General features: G+C 38.0%; 1 protein-coding gene across 1 annotated transcript in view; it reads left to right on the plus strand.

The window, feature by feature from the left end:
- Window positions 1–20,308, plus strand: part of STPG2 (sperm tail PG-rich repeat containing 2) — a 167,193-nt gene that overhangs the window by 17,122 nt on the left and 129,763 nt on the right. Inside the window, exons 2-4 of the mRNA XM_054727280.1 lie at window positions 46–149; window positions 8,395–8,523; window positions 10,957–11,118. Coding sequence (XP_054583255.1) covers window positions 46–149; window positions 8,395–8,523; window positions 10,957–11,118 — 395 coding nt within the window. The remainder of the gene's footprint in view (window positions 1–45; window positions 150–8,394; window positions 8,524–10,956; window positions 11,119–20,308) is intronic.

Genomic DNA, 20,308 nt, shown 5'->3' on the forward strand with positions numbered 1-20,308 from the left:
ATCATTGGAATATTATCTGCCGCTGATATGATTTTACTTTTATAGGTGGCTATGCACCATTCCTTTCTTTGGTTGCCAGAAACACTGTTGCCCCTAACACTGAGGAAGCTATTCCAGGTCCAGCATACTATAATGTTTCTGAAAAACAGGTAAGTTTATAATAATTATTATAATTATATAAGTTAATTAAAATTATGCTTGCTTTCTTTAATAGACTATCATGTCAATTGTTTTTTTCCCCTTCATATTATCTTATTTCTCCTTTCAATCTATATATTGTAGTTAGAATAAGAAAAAGTAAATGTGTTTCAATGCTGGTTGAACACATACTGTAAAGCCAGAGCTATTGAAACTCAATCATATGTCTCCTAATTTTATATAGTCTCAAGAGTATGTGACAAGAATATTTTTGATATTCCATTCATGTTAAAAAACAGTAGCTGTAACTCCAATCCTACATAATAAGAGAGGAATATGCTAATTATCCATTATGCCGTGAGGCGTAATGACCGACCCTGTAATGACCGGATCACGGATCTGCAGGAGGGTGGGGCAGCAAACTACAAGTGGGTGGCAGAGAGCTGCAGGAGGCGGAGAGCTACAGGAGGGGGCAGGGCAGCAAGCTATCGGGGCGGGGGGAGTTACAGGAGGGTGGGGCAGTGGGCAGAGAGCTACTGGTGCACGGATTCGTGTGCAGGGCTACTAGTATCTTCATATTCACAAGCATCACCTTCTACTCTTTCCACACACTTTGCCTTCATAAATAATGACTCCTAGCTGACCCCACCAGACCTTATCTCCCTTGTTGGAGGCCCAGATGTAGTCACTGAGGCCTTAACTTTTGCATTAGTCTCCCTGAGTTGATAATAGCAACCATTCTGTTAGTAGACTTTGGTTACAAGCAATAAAATAGATTTTAAAGATAGATACTAGGTTTACCATGAAAGATTTATAGGAAAGGAACTTGAGTAGCTCATACACTTAAGGAAGATTGAATAGTTAAGTCTTAAGGCAGGATAGGACTAAGATAATTCTAGGTATTTCAGTAGTAGAAACTTCTGCACCTTTTAATAGGAAACTGCCATTAGATATACTTACTTACATTTCTTCTTTCCTTTCTCCTCCTCCTTCTCCACCTTCTTTTTTTCCTCCCCCTCCTTCTCCTCCTTCTAATCTCCTCCTCTTTCCCCCCCACCTTTCTTCTTCTTCATCTTCATCTCCTTTTCCTTCTCCTCCTCCTCCTCCTTCTACTACTTCTGTGTTTGTTTGTTTTTTAATTTTTTTGCTTCCTTTCATTTTTTTATGTGTGGCTCCACTGAAAATTAAAATTCTCAGTAGGGAGAATCTGATTGGTCCAGTTTCATTATGGAACAACGCCTGTGGTTTCAGGGATAGGAGATCCTGTGTTTGTAAGCTACTTTAAAACCACAAAGTATTTTAGCTATCAGAGGGAAGAGGGGTTATGGGGCTGGGTGAAAAATTTGAAAGGATTAAGCCAGAAAACCCCCAAAATTCATAGACACAGATAACAGTGTGGTGATTACCAAAGGGGAAGGGGGATGGTGGGAGGTAGAAGAGGATAAAGGGGGGATAAATGGTGACAGAAAGGGACTTGGCTTTGGGTGGTGAACACACAATATGATATGCAGATAATGTATTATGGAATTGTACACCTGAAACCTATAGAATTTTATTAACCAACTAGAGGCCTGGTGCATGAAATTCATGCACGGTGGGTGGGTCCCTCAGCCCGACCTGCACTCTCTCCAATCTGGGAGCCCTCAGGGGAGCTCTCTCCAATCTGGGAGCCCTGACGTCTTAGGCCCACTCCCCGTGGTTCTCTGCTCTCTGCGGGGCCTGGCTGCTCCGCGCCTGCTGCCCAGAGGCTCTCTGTGACCCAGAGGCCCTCCGCGTCCCACCCTGGATGCTCTGCGCCCACTGCCCAGAGTTCCTCCACGGCCAGGGCAGAATGCTTGCCTCATCACCGTGGTGATGAAGCAAGCTTTCTGCCAGGCCGCTCACACTGCCCGCTCTCAGCAGCCATCGGACTGGGGGACTCTGGCGGGGCTGAGGGGACTGGGCATTGCCATCTTTGTGATGGAGTGATGGTTAATTTGCATATTACCCTTTTATTAGGATGTCACCCCAATAAATTCAATAAAATTAAAAAATAAAAAAAAATTTACCCCCCCCCCCACAAAACTATGGAAAGGGGGTGGGATTTGATTATCTCAAGGCTAATGAATATGCTGTTATCTATATATATAAAAGCCTAAGCGACCGAATGACAGAACGACCAATCGTTAGACTGGTAGCTATGATGCGCCCTGATCACCAGGGTGCAGACGCTCAGTGCAGGAGCTGCCCCCTGGTGGTCAGTGCGCTCCCACAGCAAGAGTGCTGCTCAGCTGACTGACCCATCCTGGTGGCCCACCAGCCCGGCAGCAGCCACTCACTCCCTCAGTAGTCCTACAGGTCCAATCTCTGGAAAACAGGCCAGGTACCAAGGGACTGGCACTGCTGGCATGATCCCAACAGCACCACTGGCCTCCTGGAAATTAGCCTCAGGCACCACAGCCGCTTCCCCTCCCTAGACACTCCACAAGGAAGAAATGATATAAAAGTGGCCGCTAGGTGGTTCCCAACAACCAGTGTGAATGTTAGCAAGATGGATCTGGATCCTGGGCCGACAGGGGTGTCCCACTGCCCACCCAGAGGACCGATTGCGTCCTGACCCCCCCACCCCCCATCCCCTTCGGGATGGGCTGTGGCAAGCCTCTCCTGATCAGGACTGATTGGGCATGAGCCCACAGTGGGCCAGGATGAGTGGGAGTGGCAGGCAGGAGCAGCAGGCAGCATTGGCCTGCTGGTTTTGGCCCAATCACCGCAGGCCACACCAAGGGACCCCACCCATGCACAAATTCATGCACTGGGCCTCTAGTTGAGTAGATAATAGAAGAGATGCTGCATAGATTAAAACAATTGATTTCCATTACATTTCACCCCTTCACTGCCCAGTTCTCTTCTCTCTCATGTATACAACACACACACACACACACACACACACACACACACACACACACACACTCACACACACTTATACACACACACTGAGTTATTCTTCCCATATATATGTAATTTATAAAAAGCAATTATTTTACATATAATTTTCAAGTATATCTTCCCAGGAGTAGCCAAATTACTATCTAGCAGCTACTGCATGTAAAGATGATATTACAGTGTCACTGCTAAATGAATCCTGGATTTATAGATCAAAGCCATTAGTTCTCTTGTTCTTTCAAATTTCTATTTCATTATTCGGCAACCTATAGATTAAATAGGAAGTATAACATGAGATATTATAAAGAAGTGGTTTGGACTGTAGGCTCTGGAGGTAGACTACATAGATTCAAAATCTGTCTGCCACTTACTGATTAAGCTGTGAGACTTAATCTTAACCTTTAAGCTCTTTGGGCCTCCTCATCTTTAAATAGGAGTAACAACTTTGTAGGCTTTTTCTAAGGACTAAGTGTCAGGAAGCATTTAGAACAGTGCCTGATTATAGTTGGCATTCAATACACTTCAACATTATTAATGTTGCCATTTTATGATAGATAGGGGAAAGAAAGAAAGATGGAAAGTGATGGAAGAAGTAAGGAAATATTGGTAGGAACTTATTTTGTTTCTGTAACTGATCATGAGGCTATAGGTAGTTTAAGATTTTTCCATTACTCATTCCACTTTCCCCATCTTTTCAATAAGCACTTTATCTAGTAGAGTTTTTAACTTGGTGGGGTGATCAGAATCTTCAGTTCTAAGGACCCTGAGCTCCTTTAAAAAAAAAAAAAAGAAATATATATTTATATATATATATATTTATATATATAGGAAGGGAGAGGGACAGAGAGTTAGAAACATCAATGAGAGAGAAACATTGATCAGCTGCCTCTTGCACACCCCCGACTGGGAATGTGCCTGCAACCAAGGTACATGCCCTTGACCAGAATCGAACCTGGGACCCTTCAGTCCGCAGGCCAACAGCTCTATCCACTGAGCCAAACCGGTTTGGGCGACCCTGAGCTCTTGATTCTCAGGCTTGTTTCACCTTTAAATAAACTTGTTTTTAGCATTTTCATTGTATTACACTGTGAGGAATCTCTGCAGGGTGTCCCTGGTGTTCCATCTCACCTTGGCTTTCATTAGTCTTATTTTTCAGACCTGGTCAGATTAACACCTTAGTCAATGGACTAACCTCCTTATTTTTCTTTTTTTCTTTTTTTTTTTTTTTTGTTAATCCTCACCAGAGGATATTTTTTCCCCATAGATTTTTAGAGAGAGTAGAGGGAGAGGGAGAGACAGAGAAAGAGAAACATTGATGTGAGAGAGACATCAATTGGTTGCCTCCCATACACACCCCAACCAGTCCTGGGGATTGAGCCTGCAACTGAACTACATGCCCTTGACTGGAATCACACCCTGGGCCCTTCAGTCCTTGGGGCAATGCTCTAAACACTTAGCCAAACTGGCTAGGTCCTTATTTTGCTTTTTGCTTTATAGCATAAAGAGCCTGGAATGGTCAGTTGGTGGTCTCAGCTTCCAATTCAGTGGAACATATGTTGCTTCTCTCTATCTTAAAACTTTGAGAATGCTAGAGCTTAGAGGACAAAAAGCAAAACATTCGATAGTGGGTCATTAAATGTAATCATTAGAAGTGTCATTCCCACTTCCATGCCATGGCCCACAGACTAGCATATTAATGGATGTATGGGCTTTCTAGTTCTACTAACAGTTCCCTTATTAAAACTGATACATAACCCCAGTATTCTAAGAAGGAAATGTAGTAAAATACACAATAGGTAGATTTTAAACTTGTTAAAAATGCCGTGTCAGGATGTTGGAATATTATTTTATGTTAATACTGATTTTAGTCAATTCCATGTGAGATAATATAAAGTACAATCTAGATTAAAATTTACTGTATTTCAAATTGGGTAAATTTCTTGGATTTAAAGAATAAGGAATTGGGAATCTGCTTTTTTTTATATGAGTGATCAAGAAAAAAGTTCTAGTAGTCTCTATTTTTCTTCTTAAAATTTTAAACAAATGCCAGAAGAAGATTCATTTCCTTGGTTTGTAAAATTACTTCTAATTTATTTACTTAGTTGCTGTTGATTTTGGGGGAAGGGGTAGTTTTAGGCAAAACTCTTGCAGAACTTTTAGAAGTTTAAGAAGTGTGCATTAATCACACTGTTTAAAAAATAAAGTTTATTTCATTTTAAATGGATAAATTAGGAAACATGATTGTAATGTGACATAGTTTACATAATTCTATATAGGGAACATAATTAAAGGGATAATACTATTGGAAATTAATGCAGGTATTTAACTTCTTTTTTTAAAAACTTTTCTTTTGGAAGCATAGGTTAAAATGTTGCTTTCTATCAGTAATACTTAGTAAATATTATTTAGGGACTTCAAATGACATTTTGAAAAACCTAAAATATGGGTTGTGGTTGTGAGGGCCTACCTGCAGTGTAAAATACAAAATACCTCAAGCTTTATTAAGTAGAACATTTAGGTGTTGAAACTGTGTGCCATAATTTGGTCTTCTGTGGTTATCTGTATCTCTTAAAGTTATTTCACTTTGATTATGGTTATCATCACTATTCCAAAGTCGGCGGTGGGGGGGTGGTGGTGGTGGAGGGAGGTTGGGTATACGTTTGCCTTTATAACTCTTGCCCAGTCATGGCAAAATCACTTTTCCTTTAGCATATCTAAAGCATGCTAAGTTTTTTTTTAAGTTTTATTTTATTGCTTAAAGTATTACATATAGTATTATATATGTCTTCTTTCTCCCCCATTGACCTCCCCCCAGCCACCCCATCCCCTAGCACATGCCCTCACCCCCCTAGTGTCTGTGTCCATTGGTTATGCTTATATGCATGCATGCAAGTCCTTTGGTTCATCTCTTACCTCCACCCCCCACCCCTGGAGAGTATTATGCTAAGTGAAATAAGCCAGTCAGAGAAAGATAAATATCACATGATCTCACTCATTTGTGGAATATAATGAAGCATGCTGAGTTTTTTGAAAGGAAGTTTGTTTAGTAGAAAAGAAAATAAAGGAATTAAAATAAAAAGAGAAGAATCAAGTTTACAAAGTGCAGGCTTTTGATCCTTTAATAGATAATTAGCTCATTAAGTTACCTGCCTTGTTCTGTTCATATCCTGTTTCCTAGGATTCTTACTTCAAAGTGTCAGTACAAATTTCACTTATGTTTTCTGGTCCTGTTCTTTTCCAGTTTCTGACCTATCTCTGCTTGATAGGTACCATCTTGTTTTTTCTACATGAGAATGGTTCTAGATGTGGGATCTCTTTTCTGGGTCTAGACAAATAGTTTCTTTCATAATTTTTATTATGTAGGCCTAGGAATAAATGTTCAAATTAGGTTTGATTTTTGATCTGAGAGATATCTCTCACTAGAGCAGTGATGGGCAACCTTTTGAGCTTGGTGTGTCAAACTTCACCAAAAAACTGAGCATAACTCGGGTAGTGTGTCACTTTGAGGAAAAAACATTACTTCGTAAATGTTTCATCCTCAGGAGCAGCAAATGTTTCATCCTCGGCATGTGGCCGCCTCAGCGGCCGCGTGTCATCAGAAATGGCTACGCGTGTCAGTGCTGGTTCGCCATCACTGCACTAGAGTGAGTGATAGGATATCACATATGATATAGTACATGCTCTCATCCTTCAGATGAGAATTGCCCCTATAGTGTTGGGGAGTTGCTGACAATATAACAATTTATCAAATAACTATAGTATTTAGACAAAAGTCAGTACTCAAAAAGTAGTAAGACCATTTTCTCAGAGGTTTTCATATAAAATGCATAATCGGTAATATATTTTTGGGTCATTTATCTGACATATGGCAGTTCCTTTTGTAACCTCTTATAAAATCAGTAGAATTGGTAATTATGAAATATGAATAACCTGAAAATATTCTGGCTAATTTGTATCATAGTTAAAAAAACCACTCTAGATCATTTTTAAAATCGTATGTAAAAGTATTCAATGTAAATTTAAATTGCAGTTTGAGCTTTAAGATCACGGAGACCATAGTAATGGCTTTCAAATAATCAAAATTTGAGGAGGCCTTCTTTTTTAGTGTGGTTTAACTTTTTATATAACTTGTAATGTTTTTTGCAAAATCATTAAAGTTTTTATAGATCTAATCTCTTTAAACATAGGAATTCTGACCTTATTAAAACAATAATCTAATAGTGAATTGGCTATTTAAGAATATAATTGGCTCATTTTTTAAAAGAAGACCTCTATTGTGTATTTCTTAAAAGCCAAATAAGGCAAATAATATGCAAACTAGAGATAAGCTCAGTTAATAGTGATTGTGAACAACTAACATGTACATACCATGTGAAAAGATCTGTTGGGAAATCAGTGACTTAAAAAAAAATCGTATCTGATTAGTCAAATGCCAACAACTATTATGAATCATCTTTGGAGTGACTGCACTATAACTGTTTATAGAAACTAGTACGATAGAATTTTATCTGAATAAACTGGAATTAGCCAGTTGATAATTCTGATTCTGGAGAACACAGATATTAGGCATGGAAGACATTTCCTAGTGCCTTCTCTGCAATAATGAAAAAAAAAAGTTTAAAATTAATCTGAGCATAAAATCTAGCAGGTGCCAGTACAGCTAAATAAATATCATTGGAGGTGACCAAAACGTTATTCACAAAAATAAATAATCCTAGCAAGCTTAGAAGATTTACTTTTTCCTTGCAATATAAACAACATAATTTTTTAGCTTATTTCAGAGGTATAAATTCTCCATGAACCTGTAAGCATACACTCTTTTTAAAATAAATATTTTTATTAATTTCAGAAAGGAAGAGAGGGGTAGAAACATCAGTGATGAGAGAGAATTGTTGATCGGCTGCCTCCTGCACAACCCCCCACTGGGAATTGAGCCTGCAACCCTAGTATGTGCCCTGACCCAGAATCCAACTGTGACCTCCTAGTTCATAAGTTTATGCTCAACCACTGAGCCACATTGGCTCGGCTATACACTCTTTATGTTTACTCCACAGCTTTGGAGACACCTGTGTCTCTGATTCCTATTCTAAAACTGAGTTTTGCATACTCTTAGAGTGCTCTGAGTAAATTTTAGTTTGAGTTTAAAGTTAAAACTGACAGCTATCATTGTCAATTTCTCATCCTCTTTTTCTAGGACTATGTCTTCAATCAAGGGCCTTAACTTTCTCAGGTTGGGTTTAAAAACTATTTGTTCATATAAACATGTACTTATCAAATAGGTATTAATTATAAAGTGCTTCTTTTAATTATTTCATTTTTTTCTCTTCAATTTAGTGTAATATAAAAGGAGGTCATAGTCTACAAAACCGGGAGAAACGTTTTAAGAAGTTTATTTCCCATAGTCCAGGACCGGCAAGCTATGGTCAGTCTTGTCCTGGAACCTTAGATACCATGAAGAGAAAAGTACTGGAGGCTAAAGAGCATCTTCAATCAGTAGGTTGCAATTTTAAAGTATGCTTCTAATGACATTTCTTTTAGTTAAAGTAGAAAAGGTTCAGTGTTTTCTGTGATATTAAGTGCATTTAAAAAGCAGTACTATAAAAATTAGCAGGCTTATTAGTATCCATATTATAGTATTTTGAACACTTTGATTTTGTATACTTAAGTTTTTAATTGTATTGCCATCTGACTTCTTTTTTGCTTTGAATAATCTATTGTCACTTCTATATCCATGGTGAACAGAAAGTAAGGAAGATTTTTTAGAAACCATCTCAATGGTTTACCTGTATATGTGTTTATATATGAAACTCTGTTCAAGTGGTTAATAAAATCAGTGAAATTTAAAACATGATTCCTGAAATAAAAAGCTTAACATTTAAATGGTAAAGATATATATAGGGAGCTATTAATGCAAGGTGAAATGTGCACAGGTGCTAAGTGAATGACGGTGTAATTAAATGCCATAGGAATTTAAAGGAGGACTACTGTATTTTGGGGAAGTATAGTTTATAGAGGATTTATAGAGGAGTTTGGCTTTGAATAATATGCATTTAGGCATGGAGAGCTAAGTGAGTGAAAATAGAGAAATGGGATCTTATGGAAGACAATGAAAAGATTATTTGACTAGAATGAGGAATTTGTGTAGGGGACTAGCAGGTAATATGTTTGAAAAGGTATGTTGGTGTTATGTAAATGAATAATTTTTACACCAAAGGCCTACCTTTTTGAAATAAATAATATAATCTTTCAGATTTTGGTCATGGTTTCTTTTGAGTGGTTCTGTCTTCTCTTGCCATAACTTCTTCACATAACTCATATTAATTAAATTTGAATTATTTTCCTGTTTGTTTAGGAGAATATATTTTAGGGTTCAGTACTCAGTTGAATAGTGTCAGTGCAATGACAATCAGATTAGTATACCAGAGGCCCGGTGCATGAAATTTGTGCACTCCGGGCAGGGGGGGGCGGGCCCTCAGCCCAGCCTGTGCCCTCTCGCAGTCCGGGGGCCCTTGGGGGATGTCCAACTCAGTTGAACATCCTTAGCACTGCCGCGGAGGTGGGAGAGGCTCCTGCCACCGCTGCTATGCTTACCAGCCATGAGCCCGGCTTCTGGCTGAGTGGCGCGCCCCTTGTGGGAGTGCACTGACCACCAGGGGGCAGCTCCTGAATTGAGAGAGCCAAGTTTTTTAAACTTAAACTTCATCTAACGCTACTTCTTCAAAATAGACTCGCCCAGGCCGTGGTATTTTGTGAAAGAGCCACACTCAAGGGGCCAAAGAGCCACATGTGGCTTGCAAGCCGCAGTTTGCCGACCACTGTTATAGAGGATTAATATATTCTTAATAAGGAATTTTCCAGATAGCTAAATGACTTAAATGCCTATATTTTGATATATTTTATAGTAGTATTTTTTTATTTCTCCTTTTTTTTTTTTCTTGTTAGTCCTCTTCTGAGGATATTTTCCCACTGATTTTAGAGAGAGTGGAAGGAAGGGGGAGAGACACAGAGAGAGAACCATTAATATGAGGGATGCATCGATTGGTTGCCTCCTGCACGCATCCTGACCAGGGCTGGGGATCAAGCCTGCAACTGAGGGACGTTCTCTTGACCAAAATCTAACCCAGGACCCTTCAGTCCATGGGTCAACGCTCTATCTACTGAGCCAAACCAGCCAGGGCATGTAAGATATTTTTTATTAAAGAAACATTTGAAAGAAGCATAATTACCCTAAAACTCCTGACTCTAATATTAATATTGTTAATTTTTGCATAGTTTCTTTCAGTATTAAATCATGTATGTATATCACTTTATACACATATATAATTTCACATAATTTACATAGCTGTAGTCAGATTCAATTTCATATTTTATATTTTTATTTCCTTTTAGCATTATGTCATAAACATTTCTCTTACTATACAATCTGCACAATTAGGATATTAATAAAGGGTACCAATAATATGGAGATAAGTCAGGAGCTGGGAAGGAATAAAATCAGGAAATGTTACAGAAAATATTGTTTGTTTTTGCATAGCAGATTCTATGATAGCATGACACAAGTAATGCTGATTGTTGATGTGACTATAGGAACGAATGCCTGTTTTTATTACTTGCTTTACTAAGCAAGATAAATGAGCTAAGTGAGAAAGAGACACCTTGTCTCAGAAGGTGGTTTTAGTAGTAATGTTATATATCATCTTGGTTTATATGATGAAGTGAGACTTGAATTCACCCCCTGGAATTACTTTTATAGAACCAACATTTTTGGTTTATATTATGAAATTTATTAAATCAATATTTAATAGTTGCCTTTTAGTAAATTCTAATATTTGATTCTTCATTCCTTCTTTTCTTCTCCTCTTGCCTTTGAGTAAATAATATAAATTTTTTTTACAGAAAATTTCAAGGTTACCTTCAGTTTTCAGAATGATTGTTCCTTCAATTCCTTCTTATGGACGGTCAAATGGTTATCATATTAATGAGGATGGCAGTATTAAAAAACATCTTCCACCTGCTAGTGATATCACACTAGGTCCAGCATACTATAAACCTCAATTTGTAAGTATAAAGCATTTAATATTGACAATTGGGAAATTACTTATAATTATGCATGTTTAGTTAATGTAATACTAATTGCAGTCACAAATAGATTCCCAAACCCTAGTGACTTAATACATCAGAAACCCTTTTTCCCCCTCTATAATAAGGGCAATCTTTGTTAAGAGATTTTCCTCCAGGTAGAGATTCAGAGACACAGGTTTATTCCATTTGTGTTACTGTCATCTCCTGAGACCTTGTTGTATTCTGCATCCAGCTAAACAGAAGGGAAAAGAGGATGGAGGACTGCTAGTAGAAAGATTTTGTAGGCAATCTATAAATTCAATGCACTCCCCATTAAAATGCCAACGGCATATTTCACACACCTAGAAACAACTCTCCAAAAATTCATTTGTAATAAAAAAAGACCCCGAATAGCCACAGCTATCCTGAGAAAGAAGAACAAGGTAGGGAGGATCTCAATACCAGATTTCTAGCTGTATTACAAAGCCACTGTTCTCAAAACTGCCTGGTACTGCCACAAGAACAGACATATAGACCAGTGTAACAGAACAGAGAACCCAGAGATTGACACAAACCACTATGCTCAATTAACATTTGACAAAGGAGGCAAGAGCATACAATGGAGTCAAGACAGTCTCTTCAATAAATACTGTTGGGAAAACTGGACAGATACATGCAAAAAAATGAAACTAGACCAGCAACTTACACCATACACAAAAAGAAACTCAAAATGGATTAAGGACTTAAACGTAAGGTGGGAAACCATAAAAATCTTAGAAGAAGCCATAGGCAACAAAATAGCAGACATTTTTCTTATCAATATCTTTACCGATACAGTTCCTAGGGCAACGGAAACTAAAGAGAAAATAAGCAAATGGGACTACATCAAAATAAAAAGCTTCTTGCACAGCAAAAGAAACCATTAACAAAACAACAAGAAAGTCCACTGCATGGGAGAACATATTTGCCAATGTCATCTTTGATAAGGGTTTTATCTCCAACATTTACAAGGAACTTATACAACTTAATAAAAGGAAGATAAACAATCCAATCAAAAAATGGACAAAGGACCTACATAGATACTTTTTGAAAGAGGACATTCAGAAAGGCTAGAGACATATGAAAACATGCTCAATGTCACTAATCATCTAAGAGATGCAAATCAAAACAACAATGAGATATCATCTCACACCTGTCAGAATGGCTATCATCAACAAATCAACAAATGACAAGTGCTGGCGAGGATGCAGAGAAAAAGGAACCCTTCTTCACTGCTGGTGGGAATGCAGACTGGTGCAGCCACTGTGGAGAACCATATGGCGTTTCCCCAATAGTTTTTTGTTTGTTTATGTCTCCAACTTTAGGCTTAGGCTCAAGCACCTTCAGAAACCATTTGATTTGTGATAATAGGTATACTAAGGCATTTTTGGGTCTTAGATTCTTTGAATTATTAAACATTTTTTCTTAAAATATTTTAATGTAATTTACATAATTACACATTTAATAGTACAAACATAATAACAGATACCATGTACACTTCATAACATATAAAACATAAAATTTTGTCACACTTGAATTAGATATATTTTAAAATAAATATATTATTAAAATTATTTACCTACCCAATTTCCCTCTCTTCATTCTTCTCCTTTTGTGAAAGTAAACACTAAATCTTTATTATATGCATGAATAACTTATATGGTTTAAAACATATAAGTAAATGATATCATCTGGTATATAGGTGGCTTTTTCACTTAATGTTATATTTTCTAGGTTTAACCATACATATGTATTAGATTTAGTTCATTCATTGTTTCTAGTTAATTTCTTTTTTAAAAATAATTTATATTTTGAAATAGTATTAGACTGATAGAAAAGTTACAAGATTAATACAAAGAGTTCTCATATGCCATTCACTCAGATGCTGCAGTTAATACTTTACCACATTTGCTATACCATTTTTTATCCCTATACATTTATTATTTTTATTAAGAAATTAGAGAGTATGTTTAAGGCATGATGCTCCTTTACCCCTAAATACTTCACTGTAAATTTTCAGAGAACAAGACATTCTTTTTTATAACCAGAATACAATTATCAAAATACAAAACTTTCATAAAATACTATTATCTAATTTATAGATCTTTTTGAAAGTATTGCTAATTACCTCAGTGATCTTTTTAAAGTTTTTTTTTGGTCCAGAGGCCAATCTGGTAGTACATCATGCCTTTTTAGATTCCTTTCATTTGGAACAGCTCTTTAGTCTTTCTTTGTGTTTTGCAACCTTGACTTTTTGAAGAGTACAGGCTATTTATTTTGTAGACTATGTCTCAATTTTGGGTTTGTGTATATTTTCTCATGATTAGAATATATTTTGGCAGGAATACTATAGAAGTGATGTATGCTTCTCAAAGCATGACATAAAAAGCACAGGATGTCATTTATCCTGTAATTGATGATGTTAACTTAAAGTGGTGTCTTCCATTTTTATTTAATGTAGTTACTATTTTTAAAAATTTATTTTAGAGGAGTTACTCTAAGAATAAGTATTATGTTCTTCATCAAACTCTCACTAGTTTAACCTCCATTGATGAGGCTTTAATTAGTTTTACTGTGATGTTTATCAAATGGTGATTTTCTAACTCCATCTTTTTCACATTTATTTTTTGACACTTTACTGTGTAAAGAAGAACTTTATCTTCTTTCTCATTTATATCAGTATGGATTCAGAATTCCTGTTTTACTGAAAGGGTTATAATTTATTGTTCATTATTTATTTTGAGGTTAAATTACCTCAGATTTGACCCTTGGGAGCCCTTTCAAACTGCTTCTTGCATCTTTTTTGACATATTTCCATCATTTTTTGAGCATTTCCTCACCTTTTGGCACAGTAAGACATTTCAGGTTCACCTCACTCCCCCCTCCCCGCCTTCCCCTGCCCTCCTGTCCCAACCTTGGAAGTAGTCATTCCTTAAAGAAGCCCTACTTCCATTTAGTGGAAAATGATATCCAAACAAGATCAGTGCACTAGATACAGTCATTGCTACTGGGTTACATTGTTTCTAGGCCTCCTCAGGGGACAAAATTAGAAATATATACTTATTTCTTCTCTGTCTGTTAAAACTGTGAGTTTGTACTGATACCTCCAATTCCAAGCCAACCCCATAAGTTTATTCTACTTTTTTCCATGTTTGAACTCCCTTCTCCTGCAGTGAGAAATCTGGCTCCCATTATTCTCAGTATATTTGCTTAATTCTATAAAACTCTGAAAGTAATTACAGAATTGCTAATGCATCACTGCTAAAAACAGATGTAAGAAGGTACAAAGCTCTTACTTATGTGACCTTCAAGCTCTATACAAGCAGGAAGTGAAGGCTAAGGCACAACCTTTAAACTGCTTTCTTGAGTAGTGAAGGTGTGCCTCAACACATGCACGGAGCATGTCTGCAAAGGTGGGAGAGTTATTGGTTCAAAGCATTTAACTTTTCAACTATTACCTGGCTGACTGCTCAGCTATCCAGTCTGAGACTTAAGTAGACACACATGATGAATACAGAATTTAAAGAATTGGTCCAGGAAAATCACTAAACAAACAAACAAATAAACCTCTTGGGGTGAGGGAGAATCTGATTTCTAGAGTTGCCACACTCTATCATTTAAAATGTTCACTATTTAACAAAAATTATGCAAGGAACCATGACAAAAATAATGATTTAAACACTTTTCTCATTACTCTTAACATATCTCAAAATGTTATTCTTGCTTTAAAATTATATTTTCATTTAGATTATTTCTTTATTTTGGAATCATATGCCATCTATTAGAAGACCAGCATAATGCCTCCAAGCCTCCCCAGATGCACAAAACTTTTTCACAGCCCTGGCCGTTGTAGCTCAGTTGCTTGGGGGCTATCCCATGCACCAAAAGGTTGCTGGTTCGATTCCCAGTCAGGCTACATGCCCAGGTTGCAGGGGTCATGAAGGAGATTGATGTTTCTTTCGCTATCTCTCTCCTTCTCCCTTACTTTCTCTCTAAAAAGCAATAACAAATCTTAGAAAAAAATCAAAACCTTTTCACATATGGATAAGTATTACTTTGACATTTAACGTTTGATTTCATTCTGGCTAAATTACTATTAATAGAAGACCAAAATAAGAAGGAAATTTATCCCACAATTTTAATAAATCCAGTTTACTTGACAACTTATTTTAGTAATTATTGAGTCAATCCAACTTGCGTTTATTAGCCTAAATATCTAGATTTGTTTTAAGAAAACATATTATGTAAAAACATAGATTTATATTTAAGTTAAACACGAAGTTCTTAATATTCAAAAAGATTCAACAAAATTTAATTTGAATTGAATTGTGATATTTTCTGAAATCTCCATCTTGAATTTGAGAGAAACTGGAGATAAGGTGGTAAACCTCAGTAGCTGAAGGCTATATTTTCTTGTTTTTCTTGCAGAAAAAATCCCCCCAGGTTTCTCACAGACTACTGTGAAGGTGGTAATATAATAATGTTATTCAAATCTTATGCAAATCTATAATATAAAAGGCTAATATGCAAAGTGTCCCCTTGGAAGTTCGATCAGGAGTTCGATCGCTCACTATGGCATGCGCTGACCACCAGGGGGCGGCGTGGAACATGGTGGGCGAACAGTGGCAGCGGCGGGGTGTTGAGGAAGAGAAGAGGGAGACAGGGGTGGGGTGGGGGGGGAACCGCATGCTGGTGGTGTGTGGGTGGTGAGGGAAGGAGGCGGGGAAGTGGGGAACCTGATCAGCCCTGATCGCCCGCCAGCCCTACCCATGCACAAATTTCGTGCACCGGGTCTCTTGTTTCTGATAATACCCTTTTTTTAAGCTGTGGGCTTGGTTTCCAGATGTGAATATTAATGGAAAATTAAGAAAATAATACAATAAATGGATAATTATTGTGTTTTTTCTCTGGGCTGATGAATAGCATCTACTGAAGGAATCTTATATAGCTTAAATATAGAAGCAACTCTGAAATTGAGAGTTGTATAAGACTCTAGCCAATAAGTGATGTTTTGGCTGTATTTAATATATAAAGAGAAATTTTATGTGTAAATTATTTTGTATAACATTTTGAATTTAGCCTTTCTCTCTCTGTGTTTTAGAAGAGCCCAGGTAATCATTAGACATTTATTTTTCAGAGGTAGATTTCACAAGCAGAGTTTGCAGTTGGAATTATGACACTGACATATTTGCTAATGATAACATGCTGGGAACTACCTGTGTGCTGCAACACTGGAAAGCAGACCATTAGTGTTTAAATTGATGTACTTTGGGACTTTATATTCTTCCTAAAGTCTATTTCCATACTTAATTATGGAAATGACTTGGGGGAAAAGTTACATAGCCACTTCATTTATTTCATTGTCATTGAGAGTGACAGTTAGTAATTCTTCTTCAAGTTATGTTACAACATTCACTTAAAATAATGCAGCCCCATGCTGAGTTTGCTTCAGTTAAGTCATATTTTATTGGCTAATGATTTTCCAAGTTGACAATGACCTTGGAGTTGGTATTGTCAACACTTCTTGACATAAAGAGAGTATGATTTAGAGTTAAGAGTGCATCAACTTACTTTTCATTTTCTGTTTCTATTTTAAAAAGGCTTTTGAATTACATTTTAGATGGGAACATTTACCTGAGTACTGCAAGGTTAGTGAGTTAAGTGCTTGCTGCTTCTCATGGTTTAAATAAAATCAATTTTAGTATATGCACAGGGAAGGGAATCTGCTAATGTCTTAAATGGTGTGTGTATATGTATACATAATCTTTCCTTCTACGATTACCTGAAGAATTGTTAATAGTTGAACTACAAAATCACAATAATGTGAATTATTGAAGAAAACTTCTTGGGCATAATTTTGCTCAAGGTCTTGAATTGCTGTGTCAAAAGAGTTAATATAAATTATGATGTAAAAGATGATTTATTAAAGTGCTCTGTTTTAAAATATTCTTTTTAAAGAAATCTATAGGCTATAGTAAATCAATATATTAGATATGCTTTGCCTGAACTATATCAAATATCCTATATAATAAAACCCTAATATGCAAACAGACTGAATGGTGGAACGACTGGTCGCTATGACGTGCACTGACCACCAGGGTATAGACGCTCAACGCAGGAGTTGCCCCTGGGTGCTCAATGCACTCCCACAGAGGGAGCGCTGCTCAGCCAGAAGCTGGGCTCACAGCTGGTGAATCCAGCGGCGGTGGCAAGAACCTCTGCTGCCTCCGTGGCAGTGCTAAGGAGCAGTGAGCCGGCTTCTGGCTGGTGAGTGCAGTGGTGGTGGTGGGAGCCTCTCTCTCCTCTGCGCCAGCACTAAGGACCCCCTTGGGGGATGTCCAACTGCTGGCTTAAAAGTTGGACATCGCCTGAGAGGTCCTGGACTATGAGAGGGCGCAGGCCAGGCTGAGGGACTCTCCCCTACCCAGTGCACGAATGTTGTGCACCGGGCCTCTAGTCTAATATATCTAACACTAGAGGCCCAATGCACGAAATTCGTGCAAGAGTAGGCCTTCCTTCCCCCGGCTGCTGGCACTGACTTCCCTCTGGCACCCGGGACCCGGGCTTTCCTCTAGCACCCAGGACCTGGGCTTCCCTCGCAGCCCTGGCTTCATCTGGAAGGTTGTCTGGTCTAATTAGCATATTACACTTTTATTATTATAGATGGCTACATTATAGTAGCCAGAGTTTTGCATTTGTGTATTTCACTAGTGAATATGCCTAAAATTGGCACAATTATAAAATTCTGCTTCATTTCTAAATAAAAAGAAAGTACAACACAAATGAGAAATTTTGCTCTTTCTGCCATCAAAACTGTATATATTACTTTAAAATCCATGGCTTGAAACCGGTTTGGCTCAGTGGATAGAGCGTCGGCCTTCGGACTCAAGGGTCCCAGGTTCGATTCCGGTCAAGGGCATGTACCTTGGTTGCGGGCACATCCCCAGTAGGGGGTGTGCAAGAGGCAGCTGATCGATGTTTCCCTCTCTTCGATGTTTCTAACTCTCTATCCCTCTCTCTTCCTCTCTGTGAAAAATCAATAAACTATATATTAAAAAAAAAAAAAGTTAAAAAAAAATAAATAAAATCCATGGCTATATTAGGTAATTCCATTTGAAAGATGGTCTAGATGTCAAACTCTTACTTTAACAAAAGAAAGTATTGTGAGGCTCCATATTCTTTTCCGGAAACTCTATAGGGTGCAGCAGTCTTTGGAGTTACCACTGAACCAAAGGAACAGGCTGCTTTTCAGCTACTCTAGTGGATGCCCTGGTTTCTTCCAGTACCTCTCTACTACCACCTGCTGCTCTGCTGGACATTCAGGCTGAGCAGTTTTTCTTTGCTGCTCTGCTAGTTGTTATAGCTTTTGTTTCTGCACTCCAGACCCAAAGCCTTTGGATGATCTGACTGCCTTATTTCCTTTTGTGTTATACTCAGGAGTGTCAAAGCCATGTATTCTATGTGTTTAGAGATTGGTGGGATGACTCTTTCAATTTTTATTCATAGCTCTGTTCCTTCTAGGATTGACAAGGTTCTAGGCTGGCAATTGTGTTATCAGCTAGACAACCTACTTATAAGTAATAGTAATGCCACTACTACTAATAGTGCAACTGATAGCACCCCTACTACTACTACTACTAGTGCTTTATAGTGTTGTAGCTTCATAGTGTGTTAAAGCTAAACATCCATAGTGAAGAGGGGAAAATACCTTTCTGTTGTTTGTGTTACAATTTATTGGCAGGGATATGTATATCAATAATCTAGGTGTATTTTTTAAAAAATGTTTTCATTGATTTCAGAGAGGAAGGAAGAGGGAGAGAAAGATAGAAACATCAATGATGAGAGAGAATCATTGAATGGCTGCCTCTGCACACTACCTTCTGGGGATTGAGCCAACAACCTGGACATGTGCCCTGACCAGGAATTGAACTGTGACCTCCTGGTTCATAGGTCGATGCTCAACTACTGAACCACACTGGCAAGACTAATCTAAGCATATTGAGAGCACTTACAGTGCTGGAAATATTCCTAGTGGAAATAAGGATTAATTCTTCTTATTTATGTAACAAGTTTTCCCAGGCTTCATTAGATTGTAATATACACTGAGTGGCCAGATTATTATGATCTCTAAATGCATATATATATGTATTAGAGGCCCGGTGCATGAATTCGTGCATGGGTGGGCTCCAGCCAGCCTGGCCAGGGGGAGGGGACGTGGGTGGTTGGCCGGCCTGCCTGCTGGTCGAACTCCTGGTCGAGGGGACAATTTGCATGTTAGCCTTTTATTATATAGGATATACACTGAGTGGCCAGATTATTATGCATTCAGAGATCATAATAATCTGGCCACTTAGTGTAGAGTCACAGTTATGTTAATAACTCAAATATATGTTTGTTGTCTACTATTGAGGTAGCCTTCTGCAGAGTTCCCCTTTTCAGGTGTTTCTGGAAGTCCTCAGGGGTTGTCTCAACCATGGTCCTGAACAAGTCTGTTTCCACTGAGACAGCTATTGCTCCACCAGACATGTCAGTCTCCTGCCAGATGGAGCTCTCTGCTGGGCATTTCCACCAATGCACTTGATCACAACTAAAGCTGCGTGCTGAGCTAGGAGAAGTTGAAGGGATAATACTGCTCTTCCCTTGCATTATTCTCTGTTAGAGTGGTCTATAAGTCGTACTGATGTTTACTGGTGTTTTTATGAAACAGGTCTTCTAGGTTTTTCTCGTAGACCCTTTGCACTCTATAGGACACAGGCATAAATCCAGTGGGGGCTGTCCGTTAGGAGGCAAATTCATTCAACAGAAAAGACTCAGTATTTGGCATTGCTACTCTTGCCACTAAGATTTTCTTACTAGGTGAGGGTCATCATGATTACCTGCTTCCCATAGGATTAGATTTCACATTCACCTTTTGGTTGGATTGCTCTGTTTGTTACCAGACATTCCAAAACATGTCTGAATCTTACTTGGATATAGCTGGTAACTTTGTTTCTCTCAGCTCAAACATCACCTTAAGCAAGGAATGAGCAAGGGAATTTACTAAAATCAAAGCAGGGGAAAGCTTTAGGAAACTGTCATTTAGTTTCTCTATGAGATTGCATCTATGAAAAAAGAATCAACAAGGTTCCATTTCACTTCATGCAAATAT

Source organism: Eptesicus fuscus, chromosome 2 (genome assembly GCF_027574615.1).
Source record: "Eptesicus fuscus isolate TK198812 chromosome 2, DD_ASM_mEF_20220401, whole genome shotgun sequence".
NCBI classification, from domain to species: domain Eukaryota; kingdom Metazoa; phylum Chordata; class Mammalia; order Chiroptera; family Vespertilionidae; genus Eptesicus; species Eptesicus fuscus.